Raw genomic sequence first — 13,407 nt, forward strand, 5'->3', positions numbered from 1 at the left:
ACGTTAGGATCGCTCAGGTTACCGCTCTCCGGCATCACAACGAACGAACAATTGAACCGTTCGGCGCGTCGTCTACGAGTACCCTTCTTCAGAGGAGTGTTTATGCGTGACGTATTACCATTAAAGGCGCGACGTAACGAGAGTGGCATCGTGAATCTCGATGACTCGATGGGTTCGGGTACTGACTGGGGTACTCACCTATGCGAAGAGGGGAAACGACGCGATTTACTTCGACAGTTTCGGCAATCTTCGACCGCCGAGGGAACTCGAGAGATATCTCGGCGGCGTAAATATAACATACAATCGCGGATCGTATCAGACGTACGATCAGAACATTTGCGGTCAGTTGTGCCTGCGATTTCTCTCGAAAATCGGTCGCGATGTCGCTGAGTCTTTCGTTCACCGGTAGGAGTAGCGTTCTCACGGCGTGCTATTTTCCCGCTTTAGATCTGAGCGACGACGATTACAAGTTAGGTCTCACAAATTTCGAGACATACAACACTATATTGAATATCGATTCCACGAATAATAAATTCTATTACGATGACAAAACGATCGTGATTCCCGAAGATTCGTACGAATTAAGTGCGATAGACAGATATCTAAACGCCGCTATCTCTAAAAAGCGAAAGATCGACGAAAGCAAGAGGATGAGCGACGATGACGAGAGCGACGACATCGTCTATGACGAGAGGGACGAGGGCGAGAGAGGCGCGCGATCTGCGATCATTCGAGCCAATGAAAATATTATGAGAAGTGAAATTAAATGCGAGCATCAAATCGATTTCGCGAAACCGAACAATATCGATTCGCTCCTGGGATTCTCATCGTCGCGCGTGCTACGACCGAATATACGTCCGACGGACCCGTGAATATCATGGGCGTAAATATCATTAGGGTGGAGTGCAATATCACCGCAGGTGCGTACAGCAATAACGAGCCGGTTCACACGATACACGAGTTTTCGCCGAATGTTTTTCCGGGATATAAACTGTCGAACGCTCCAACATCGATCATTTACTTTCCGATCATCGCGCGAAATGTTACCGATATCACGCTTCGAATCGTGGATCAAGACGGGCGACCAATCGATTTTCGTGGAGAAGAGATAACGGCGCGACTTCACGTGCGACGACGAAGGCATTACAGAGAAATGCGCGAAAGCAAAAGATGCTCGTTCTAAATGAGTGGTACTCGAGAGGAAGAGAAGACGCAAACGCTACATCCGCGATCCCATCGCAAAACGACGCGACGAGGGAAGAGCAAACGAGCTGACGCTGCGAACGTTGCATTTTTAAGATCTTTAGGTTTCGTCGTGAAGAATCGACATGGCGAGCGACATTTTAAGTATCGGAGGTGCCCCAATCTTTGACAATCGTATCGTGAAAATAGAAACTCACACTTACAATCCATATGCTAACACTACGTTCGGATACAGCGACGAGATACGAATACCTATTCAGCAACAGGATCTGTATACGTTACCGTGTGAAAGTTTTCTATACATCGAAGGAAAATTCGCGACGAGAGAGAGCGCGAAGGAAGGCACGGCGAAGGAAGGCACAGCGAAAAAAGTTACGAGAACAAAGCTAGTCAATAATTGCGTCGCGTTTATGTTCGACGAAATTCGATACGAGCTTAATGGCGTAGAGATCGATAAGAGCAGAAACGTCGGCATAACGACCTTGATGAAAAACTATGCATCGTTGAGCTACGAGAGAGATAGAGTTTTACAGAACACCGGATGGGAAATACCGCCTATAGCGTTGGACGATTTTAACTTTTGTGTGCCTCTCAACATACTCCTTGGTTTCTGCGAGGATTACAAACGCATAATGATAAACGCGCGACACGAACTCATTCTGATACGCGCTCGTAACGATAACAATTGCGTCGTAGCGTAATCAGATCAGAGACCGAAGATCACCTTGTTAAGAATACAGTGGCGAATGCCACACGTGATACTTAATGACGTTAACAAACTATCGCTTCTGCGAACATTGGACAGTGGATGATATCTGAGCATGGGCTTTCGTTCGTGGGATCTATACGAATTTCCGTTGTTGCAAAGTACGACCAAGCATTCCTGGGCAGTAAAAGCGGCAATGCAATTGGAGAAACCGCGATACGTGATCTTTGCGCTACAGACCGGAAAAAAAACGTACCGTCAGAAGACATTTCTAAATTCGACAATTGTAAGCTGACTAATGTAAAACTCTATTTGAATTCCGAGTTCTATCCCTACGACGATATGAATCTAGATTTCGAGCGAAACAAGTTCGCAGTACTGTACGATATGTATTTAAAATTTCGAAAGACGTATTACGGAGACTTGCGAACCATTTATGTCTGTCACTAGATTTCTGCAATACGGTCCGCTAGTGGTCATCGATTGCTCCCACCAGAACGAATCGATCAAGAGCGCCACCGTCGACGTTCGCATAGAATTCGAATGCAAAGAGAACATTCCGGCTAACACAACGGCTTATTGTCTCATCATTCACGATAGAGTTGTAGAGTATAACCCACTGATGAACGTCGTACGTAAACTCACGTAATCGCGGTTTTCCTACGAGAGCGATGCCAAACATACCGATCTTCGTCGATCTGCAAGGTTTTACCGTTCGAGAAAAATTTACGGTTAAAGAGGTGGCAATATTAAAAAATGGAAAAGAGCTGACCCGTCGAATATTTCGAGAAGCGATACCTTGGAATCTTCTTACAAAAACGGAAAAATCTAAAGCGTGTTGGATAATCTCCAATCATCACGGCTTGCAGTGGAGCAACGGCGACGTCGCGTACAGACTCTCGAAGAACGTGATTCGAAACAGCGTGTGCGATCAATCACGGGACGCGCCTAAACGAGTGTACGTCAAAGGCTTGGAGAAAAAGAAATGGTTAGAGGAAATTCTCGGCTGCGACGTCATCGCGGATCACGACGTGATCGTCGAGACTATTGACGTGGATTTCGAGGATATAGGGCGCCTAAGCACTCTGGACGACGTTCGAACATTTCACTGCGAGCGTCACACGAAGCATTGCGCAATGGAGAACGTGTGCAAATTGTACGACTGGTGGTCAAAACGACGGGAATGTATCACCGAATTGTAATATCGCATTAACGACTTATATCATATGTCAAATTAGTTTTTAATCATTATATTAGATTCAGTGCTTATATATTATAATTAGATTCATTGCTTATATATTATAATTAGATTCATTGCTTATACTATAATCGAATTGAAATTAGTTTGTAATCATTATATTAGATTCAGTGCTTATATTATAATTAGATTCATTATTTATACTATAATCGAATTGTTTTATCGCTCGCTATACTTATATACATGCTTGAGAAAATACACAAAACATTGTTTATGATATATCTCACTTTTATTTCATCTCAATCTTACGTCCCAAAGTACAGAGCAACGAGTTCGCAATTGATAATGTCGTTACGATCGTAGGCATCGCTATCGCGTATAACTTTCGAGATATTTTCCTTATCCTTAGCGGTTAACGCAATATCCTTGAAACATGCCAATTTCACATTAATTTTTCCTAATATCTTGGTCAACGAGAGAACGAGTCGACTGATGCAATGATCGAGCTCGAACATATTTTTCACTGTTTCCTTCGACATGGCCAGGCGAGCCACGGATGTTTCCAGGCGTAATATCGTCAAGTTGTTGATTTTTCCAAAACGCACGGTCATATTTCCAATATCCAACGGGGCTGGAAAGGACGATTCTCCGTTGATACTCTGCAGATTTCTTCAAGAGAACGTCTCGTTGCTCGACAAGCTGCCTCCACGTTTCGGGCGACATCAAGACCTCCTTGCCATGGCTATCTCCCAGAATAATATTCACGCGCGAGGAGCGCTCAAGAGTAACACATACATTAAGAAATTTGTATCCCGTCTTAGTCTTAGTCAAGGAATATTTTCGTTCTAGAATTCTAACTGAATTATTCGTATAACCGGCGTTACTATGACTCGACGCGATCGATCTGTCATCGATCGAGCGTCCTCTTTCTCCTTTTCGCGTCATCGCTCTCGTCAACTCGGCACGTCTCGGAATCCTGCGAGCGCTCGATATCGTACATCTTTACGATCGAAGAGATCACGCAATACTGTTCGTAAACGTTTCGTATCCTTAGCTCTATACACTATGCGAAAACTTCCGTGCCTCTTCCTCCTCTCTCTCCTCTTCTAAATCGTCCTCGCTCGAAAACACGTTCCTCATCTGAGCGAGTCTTTTCAAAAGAGCGCGCAATTGCTCGAACAATCCGTCCTTTGGACACACGATACCAAAAATCTCCGAATCAAATTTACCGGCCATAGTTACACTTCTAGTAAATTCATTATATTTAAAGAACTGTCGTTTAACAAAAAAGTACAGATTACCGTCGATGTATCGAACGGCGGACGTTACAGCAGGTGGAATCCCAGGAAATATCGCGTGCAACGAATTATGCCTGACGGCTATTATCGAGCAATCGTCGATCTCGGCCACGATCTCGTCGTTGTAGATCGCGAACGTTCGTCCCGCGTTAGTGTTAATCACAGCATTAATTTTCGCATTAGGAGGAAGATTCATATCTTTCAATTTCCTCGGCCAACCCGGTACTAACTCAAAACTTGGATATTCTATCATATAAACTGTATTGTCAACAAACAATACGAGTTGGCCCAAAAGTCGTCGATACGCACCCGCCAAACGCGTAAAATTATCGGGAAGAAAACGCAGATAGTCCGTCAGTAACAACGACCTACCGTCAGATTTTCCGTTTAGATCGACCGACCATAAGTAATGTCGATACGCCACATACATTCTATTTTCTAATACCAATACTGCATCAACGCGTCGCAACGCGCACAGATCCGCGGAATTCCCTGTATCGCGCGTCGCAATTGTGGTCATCGCTACGGTCGTCGTAACTAGTCCCGCAATTTCGCTCTTATTTCTTAAACCGTATAAATTCTGAATGGCAAGAAAATCAGTCTCGCTCAATCGCGGGAAAAGTCTTAGAGGGAACAAAAGCGTACATTATCGCATCTTTTAAAGGACTGTGATGTAATCCTAATGCGTGACCGATCTCGTGCGTCAACGTATGCAACAGATAAATCGTATCGTTAGGATTAACAGTTAACTCGATGTGCCACTTCTCCGCGCTATCCACGTGCACCTCTGACACTTCTGACGATGGTAAAAAAGCGTGAGCTAACACGTTTCCTGGTCCGTCCAGCAACGACGGACATATTCGGCTTGATGCCGAGGATCTACAAACGTGTGAAAACCTTTCCGAAACGATATCACGATATCGGGATTCGTCGAATTGCGCTCGAACGTCAACGACGAATTCGCAGCCCACATTTCGAACGCGGCTTCAGTGACTCGTAGAACGCTCTCGCTCGCCAGATGAAAGTTCCAAGTGAGATGCGTCTTCGCCCATTTCCTCGGAGAATCGTCCAAGTCATTTAATATATCTTTGACACCGCATCGCGGTTTACGCATTTGTTCCAATGTAGCTTCGTTAAGAACTCCAGGTATACGATAATACTCCTGAAAAAGCGCAATCGCGTGTCTCAGACCCAACGTCGCGTTATCTGATATCGTTTGCACGTTATCGCCATCCAGATATCCGTAGGTTTGCAAAAACCGAATCCTCCTCGTCGCTGTCGGCGACGGAGTCGCGAATCGCCGCGATAACGGCTATCGCGCACGCGATCACGGCGATTCCACGAGCGGGCGTCATCGCGCGAGACAGAAGTCAAATCGACACTGCGCGTCGCCGACCGAAATACGCGCGAACCGTTCGATCGATGTTGCCATCGGTCGCGAGAGGGCGAGGACCGACGCGATGAATCGATCCGAGTCGCGAATCAGAAATTAAAATCGCTTTAATTTCTATTCTGTATCGCGTGAGATTATTCTCGTCGAACGAATCCAAATATAAGTAGCGCGATTACACATCAATGAATGACGATCTCGCTAAAGATCTCATACGCAATATCATTAATAATACAAAATAGAGAACAAAAGTACACAATAGAGAACAAAAATAAAAGCATAACAACGATAAAATAGCAATAGAATAAAAACGAAGAAATAAACAATAGACTGACTAATCTTCGATCGCCGTTGCGGCCAGACTTCCCGTAGTCACGCGTAGCAAGCGCAAAAAATGCACGCATTGCACAACATTCACATTCCCAATGCAATATTATCTTCTTATTAATATTCCTACGATAATTTTCATATTTACGCGCACTTTTACACATATATACATGTACATATTCTTACACATATTCTTACACATATATTCGTGTATATTCTTATATATTCGTGTATATTTTTATACATATATTCGTGTATATTCTTACACATATATTCAATTAGTATACATATTAATACTATATTATTCTTTTTACATAGAATAGAAATATTAGTACATTTTTTTCTTTTACATATACTCGCGCTCTTCGCCACAATCAATACTCCCCTGACGATAATTCGCACGAACGTCATAGCGATACATTCTACTCGCTGTCGCACTCGACGCTTCTCGCCTCCCCGCGCACTCCGGGTACTTTCCTCAGATCATCGGCGACTCGATCTATCAACTGTCGCATCAATTGCTTCTTTCGATCCGACACGGAATTCAAAAATTGAACTCTCAATTTCGCATACTTCCACCAGTTGCGTCTCTTCTTCTTAACTATATCCTTGACATTGTACACGTACATTCGAATCAATTCGCAATCGATCCCTTTCTCGCCCGGAAATCTCGCCTCGAGCTGTCGTCCACCCTGCAACTTCGTCACATACTGAACGAATCGATCACCTCCTCCTTATCTCCAGATAGAGACGCGAAGAATGCGTCTAAACCACTGCCACAACTCTCATCATTCCCTCTCGTAGTATTTAAACGCGCAAGATATTTCTCGTACTCGTCGTCGAGATCCCCTTTCATCGTTTTCAAACGCGCCAGATATTCCCAGTAATTTTTTATCCAATTCGAAGAAGCCTCCTTCGTTATCTCGATCTCCATAAGTGACGCACGCTCGTCCGGCGTCGCAGAACTCTCGACTAAGCGAACCATACTGTCCCCAGAGCAGTACGAGTTCCACGGATCCTTTCGACTCCAGATATCAGTAACAATACGTATAGTGTTCCTCATACGCTCAGCCTCGCGTATACGCGCGATCGGCTTCGTTCCTCGATGAATCGCCAGATGTTTAGACAAAAACGCCATCATTAGCCGCAAATTACACGACGTCGAATGCATAGACGTCCACATCGCGCGCATCAACTCGAACGAGTCGACCGCATCGCTCTCGACCTCCGCCGATGTCTCGTTCTCCTCTTCCCGCTCGATCGTAGGCCGTTTCTCACGCCCCATCATCATCGCGTGTTTCTCCCGTTCTACTATCTCGCGTTCCATCTCTCTCGAAAACTCGAGCGAATCTTCTAAGAGCGATATTATCTCCGGATCTTTCAATTGACTCTCCAAAACATTAAACTGACTCTCCGAAACATTAGACTGACTCTCCATCTCGCAAACTACTAACAATATATCGTCGACACTCCTAGTTAAATACTCTCTAAAGTGACGTAAAAAACACGTCAAATCACAAACAGGACGCGCTAAGCCCCGCGGAAAACGCTCGGACGCGAGACGCGCCTAATCGCGACGTTATGGAAAACAGACACGACTAAGGCGACACGACAAATCGCAGTATCCTGTAAACAACGCGAGTCGCCTCGATGACGTGCCTAATCGGGACATTATGGAAAACAGACAAACCACAACATCCTGTCAACAACGCGAGTCGCCTCGACGGCGCGATTAATCGCGACGTTCGCGCCCAAGGCTACGCGAAAAGCGCTAGACCACGCGGAAAACGCTAGGGCGGCGTCGAGAACGCGCCCAAGGCTACGCGAAAAGCGCTAGATCGCGCGGAAAAAAAGTGCTAGGACGGCGTAACACACCCAAGGCTATGCAAGCCCGAAAAAAACACACTAAGGCGGCATCGATGACACGCCCGGGGTTACCTAGCGGGGAAAACGCTAGGACACGCCCGAAAAAAACGCTAGAAAAAAACGGTAGAAAAAACGCTAGAAAAAAACGCTAGGGCGGCGTCGAGAACGGGGAACCGACCCGGGGAAACCCCGCGACCGTCTTACCGACAAACCTGTCTCGACGACCGCCAGAGGGATCCACCTTTTCTCCCCGGATACGAACCCTCTGAAGAAAGAGAATCATCTTACCGACTCAAAGGGGGTCCGAGATCCCCTTAGGATTCTACGATTCCCCCTCTCTCTCCGCGCCCCCATGTCCCTGGGGGACCTCGGATCCCGTTTGTTATCCTACTATTATTAATTCATAAAACATAACACGTATATTAAAAAGAAAATTTAATGTGTAAAAATAAAAATTATTTAATATATAAAAACTATTTTATAAAAATTTGACAAAAGATATGATTTGACAAAAAATATGAGCATATCTTATACAAGATGCCCTTGATGCAAAGCAATCGGCGCCATCGAATCTCCAGCCGTAGTGATGGAACAGTAAGTATCTTCAAAATCAAGTGCAACTGTTTTTTTTTAATAATTGGTGTATGAACATATAAAGATATTTAATATTTGTTTTCTATAATATTTCAATATTCAATATTACTGTCAACATTACCAACATTATATATTGACATCTAAGACATGTTGTAATATTTCGTCATAGAATTGATATTGATATTTTTTGATGTTTCTATATTAATTATGCGTATGTAATGTACAAATGTATAAATATTCCTTATAGAAACAGAAATAATTTCTCAATAAAACTATAATTGCATATCATATCAATATTTTTACGTGTTAACAATTCTTGTTGTTAAAACGACCCTTACGACATCTTTATTACTTGTTATATCATTATGTCTGAACGCGCGAAATATCAGCTCTCTGATTATCGGTTTTAATCGCTAATAATTTAAAACTATTATAGTTTCGACATTTTCGTATTATAGAATTTTCGTCTCATTTTTACGAATAAGTATATCATAAATATTTCAGTCGGTAGTTATGGAACACCGTGTATACTGAGTCTTATTATTTGTAAATAAAATAAATAATACAAATATATGTTTATATGTCCATATACTACTTGTTAAGCAATGTATTACAAACTAAATTATACCTCTCTTCCTTTCTTCCTCTCTCTCTCTCTCTCTCTCTCTCTCTCTCTCTCTCTCTCTCTCTCTCTCTCTCTCTCTCTCTCTCTCTCTGTGTGTGTGTGAAAATAAAAAAATCTCTGTGAAAGTAAAAATTTCTTCATATAAGAACATATATATACACATATGTTCCAGACCTAACGCACCACTTACTAATGCAAATTCCTGAAATCATTTACATAGAAAAAATTTAATTTAAATAAGAAAATTCTAATAATATTAAAATATTTAGCTTACAATAGTTTTTAAATAGAAAACGTTTAAAAATGTTCAATCAAGTTGTCCATTATTCGCGCGTTGAGATCCGTTGCATTATTGTAGGCTCAACATTTTAGTATTAGAATTTTCATCTCTAAATAATTTCAGGAATCTATTGTAATTCTTTCTCTTGCAGGTTTAAATAATAGTTACATAAAAATTATCAATGTTGAAAAGAAACACAAATGATACTCTAAACGAACCTATAATATGTCTGTATAAATGAAACTCTGAATTAATGATGAGATTAAAATATCAATTTAACTTCAGATTCTTCGTAACTGTCTTCGTAGTTGTTCAACTAATTAAGTAATTTTTTTGTTTTATGATTTTTATGATATGTAAACAGATAAGAATCTGAGAATATCTTTTTATTATTTCAGGCTTATGTTATCTACAGTCATACTTATATACATATTAATTAAACAAAATTAATTAAAATTAATTAATTGAACGGCAAAGAATAAAGTTAAGAAGAATAAGAAGCCAAATTGAAATGTTTATATTTGAATATTGGAATGTTAATATTACCAAGTTTTACATAAACGTTTCAAGGCTTTTGATTTTTTGTAACTGTCTTTGTAATCATTTAATTACATGAGAAACAATCCGAACAAAGTTCACTAAATATGAGATTGATTTTCTTTTTTCTAATTGGTTAAATTCTAATCTAATTGCAAATTCAATCTCTAGCCTGATACCGGCTTAAAAGGACCTAATATGTGCGAATTAATGAAATTTACGAAGTTGAAATGTTTATACAAAATAATAATGTTAATATTAAAATTTTAACTTCCTATTCTTCTGAACATTGTCATTCAATTAATAATTAATTAATTTTAGGATTTTTTTCCAAATCACAATTAGACAAAGCTAATTATCTTATATTATATAGATATGTATATGAATATCTAGATAACAAATTGAAATATTCATATAATAAATAAAAATAGTAACATTAATATTTTTATATTCATCTAAAGCCATATTTTAATTTCACCCTTAATTTAGAAGATTTCAATTACCCATTCATATCAGGTTCTTTTAGAGTATTGTTTAATAATGTTTCTTTTAAATAAACATTTTTTTGTACACACATACTAGATCCTTTTAGGGTATTATTTAAAATATCTCTTTTGAACATTGATAATGTTTATGTAACATTTCAACTTCCTATTCTTCTTATTCTCTGTTAATTAATGATTAATTAATTTTAGCATTTTTTCCCCATCATAGATAAAGCTAGTTATTTTATATTGTATAAATATGTATATGAATATGATCTGGAAAATAAAAATATATAAATGTTACTATTTTATTACATGAACATTTCAATTCGACTTTAGATTCTTTTCAACTAATTAACTAATTTCAATATTTTTTTATTTCACTATTTTTATGTAAATATGTAATTACATAAAAATTATCAATGTTATCAAAAGCGAAATAAATGATACCCTCAATGGAACTAATATGTGTGTACAAATGAAACTCTAAATTAATGATGAGATTAATAAAATTATGGTTTTAAATGAGTATAAAAATATATGAATGTTATCATTTTATTACACGATTTCAATTCGACTTCAGATTCTTTTCAATTAATTAACTAATTTTAGTATTTTTTTACGATTTTTATGATCTAATAATATCTTTTTATTACTTCAGATTTATGTTATTTAGATTCATATTCAAATATATATTCATATAACATAAAACAACTAACTCTAGCCTCTCCTAACTCTCCAACTGGTGGGGAAATCTAGATAACATCAAATTTAAATGTTCATATAATAAAATGAGAACATTTACATATATTTTTATACTCATCTAAAGCTATATTTTAATGTTATCCTTAATTTAGAAGATTTCATTCACCCATATATATTGAGTCCTTTTAGAGTATTGTTTATGGTTCTTTTTTGTTGTTGCATTGTTTTCTTGTACATACATACTAGATCCTTTTAGGATATTATCTCTTTTGAACATTGCTAATTTTTATTAACTTATTATTTTTAATAACTTTTATTTAAATCTGCAAGAAGAAACGTTATAAAAGAATTACAAAATTTATCAATTAATTACATAACTATAGAAACAGTTACAAAGAATTGAAAGCCAAGTTGAAACATTTATATAAAATGGTAATGTTAATATTAATAATAATTAATAATAACAACTTGGTTTCCTATTTTTCTGAATTTATTTCTTTGTCATTCAATTAATAATTAATTAATTTTAGCATTTTTTCCCAAACACTGTTAGACAAAGCTAGTTATTTTATATTATATAAATATGTATATGAAATGATATATATGAATATGATCCAGAAACATCAAACTGAAATGTTCATATAATAAAATAGTAACATTTATACTCATTTTAAGATATATTTTAATTTCACTCTTAATTTAAACAATTTCATTCACCCATACATATCCCTTTTTAGAATATTGTTTATATTTCTTTTAAACATCGTTTTCTTATACATACATACTAAATCCTTTTAGGATATTATTTAACATCTCTTTTGATATTGATAACTTTCATGTAACTTTTATTTAAAAAATGCTAAAATTAATTAATCATTAATTGAACGACAAAGAATAAAGTTCAGAAGAATAGGAAGTTGAAATGTTAATATTAACATTATCATTTTACATAAAGGTTTCAACTTGGCTTTAGATTCTTTGTAATTGTTTTTATTTTTATAGTCGTGTAATAATTGATTGATAAATTTAATAATTCTTTCATTTCTCTTTATGAACAAAAAATATTTATCTATTATAATGTTGCTTTCTCTTGCTTTAAATAAAAGTTACACAAAAGTTATCAATGTTAAAAAGAGACAAATGATATTCTAAAAGGACCTAATATGTCTGTACAAATGAAACAATTAATGATGAAGTTAAAATTATGGCTTTAGATGAGTATAAAAATATAACAATGTTACCATTTTATTACATTTCAATTTAACTTCAGATTCTTCGTAACTGTCTTTATAGTTGTTCAATTAATTAACTAATTTTAGTATTTTTTCACGATTTTTATGAAAATATGTAAACATTAATTGAATTATTATGAATGATTTATTTATTATATATGTTCTTAAATAAAAAATTTTTACCTTGCAATCTTCGACTCTCTTTCTCTTCCTCTCTCTCTCTCTCTCTCTCTTTCCGTCTCACTGTCTGATTATATATTTATATATTTATTAAGAATACTAAAATATCGCGATAAACAATCGCATTAATATTTACTTGTAAGACATTGAACTATGTCAATGAATTTTTTAATTCGATATTACAATCGATATGATCGCATGCATCAGTGACTTCCTGTGGCGTAATACTTATACTTGTAATAAATATATATACATACATACATATATATATATATATATATATATATATATATATCAGGAGACACGGTGTCAAGTCAAGATCAATCGAGAACACTGCCGTATGACTTTATGCGAGTCGTCGAGGTTCGAGCATCTGAAATTATCGAATCTCAATAATGGCTAAACCGATCAAGTTCTAAGTAGGCTTGATCGATAGCTTTAGTCCGACTTGCATAATAAAAGTATTTTTATTTTTCTGCTACGTACTCTATAAGCAGAGATATTGCTATGCAAAGTCCGATTTGGAAATTTTTACTTTAAGAAACTTCATCATCGTCGCCTTTGTATGGCTGCAACGTCTATCATGAGATGTCACTATTAATCTTATTGACTTAGCGGAAGAGAGTTGGGATACGTGTCTCTCGATACCTTCGAAAATCGTAAAAGTTATTAGGATAATATAATAAGATAGGAGATTATAAGAAAAAAAATTGAAAAAAAATAAGTAATAATAAGTAATAATAATAAAAAAATAAATATTACGCCACAGGGAATCGCTGAT

At 37.5% G+C, this 13,407-nt stretch overlaps 2 protein-coding genes across 2 annotated transcripts; one reads left to right on the forward strand and one right to left on the reverse strand.

Moving 5' to 3' along the window:
* Positions 1 to 1,328: 1,328 nt before the first annotated feature.
* Positions 1,329 to 1,904, forward strand: LOC148938119 (uncharacterized). Its single transcript, XM_089072635.1, has one exon. The coding sequence runs from the start codon at positions 1,329 to 1,331 to the stop codon at positions 1,902 to 1,904; it is 576 nt and encodes a 191-aa protein (XP_088928761.1).
* Positions 1,905 to 4,163: 2,259 nt separating this feature from the next.
* Positions 4,164 to 6,751, reverse strand: LOC105426446 (neutrophil collagenase-like). Its single transcript, XM_089072710.1, has 5 exons — positions 6,596 to 6,751; positions 5,377 to 5,567; positions 5,051 to 5,284; positions 4,778 to 4,968; positions 4,164 to 4,663 (listed from the first exon to the last, which is right to left on the reverse strand). Exons 1-5 carry the CDS (start codon positions 6,749 to 6,751, stop codon positions 4,164 to 4,166), a joined length of 1,272 nt encoding a protein of 423 aa, XP_088928836.1.
* Between the last annotated feature and the right edge of the window lie 6,656 nt (positions 6,752 to 13,407).

Source organism: Pogonomyrmex barbatus, unplaced genomic scaffold (genome assembly GCF_055798465.1).
Source record: "Pogonomyrmex barbatus isolate J1 unplaced genomic scaffold, ASM5579846v1 scaffold1, whole genome shotgun sequence".
Classification (NCBI taxonomy): domain Eukaryota; kingdom Metazoa; phylum Arthropoda; class Insecta; order Hymenoptera; family Formicidae; genus Pogonomyrmex; species Pogonomyrmex barbatus.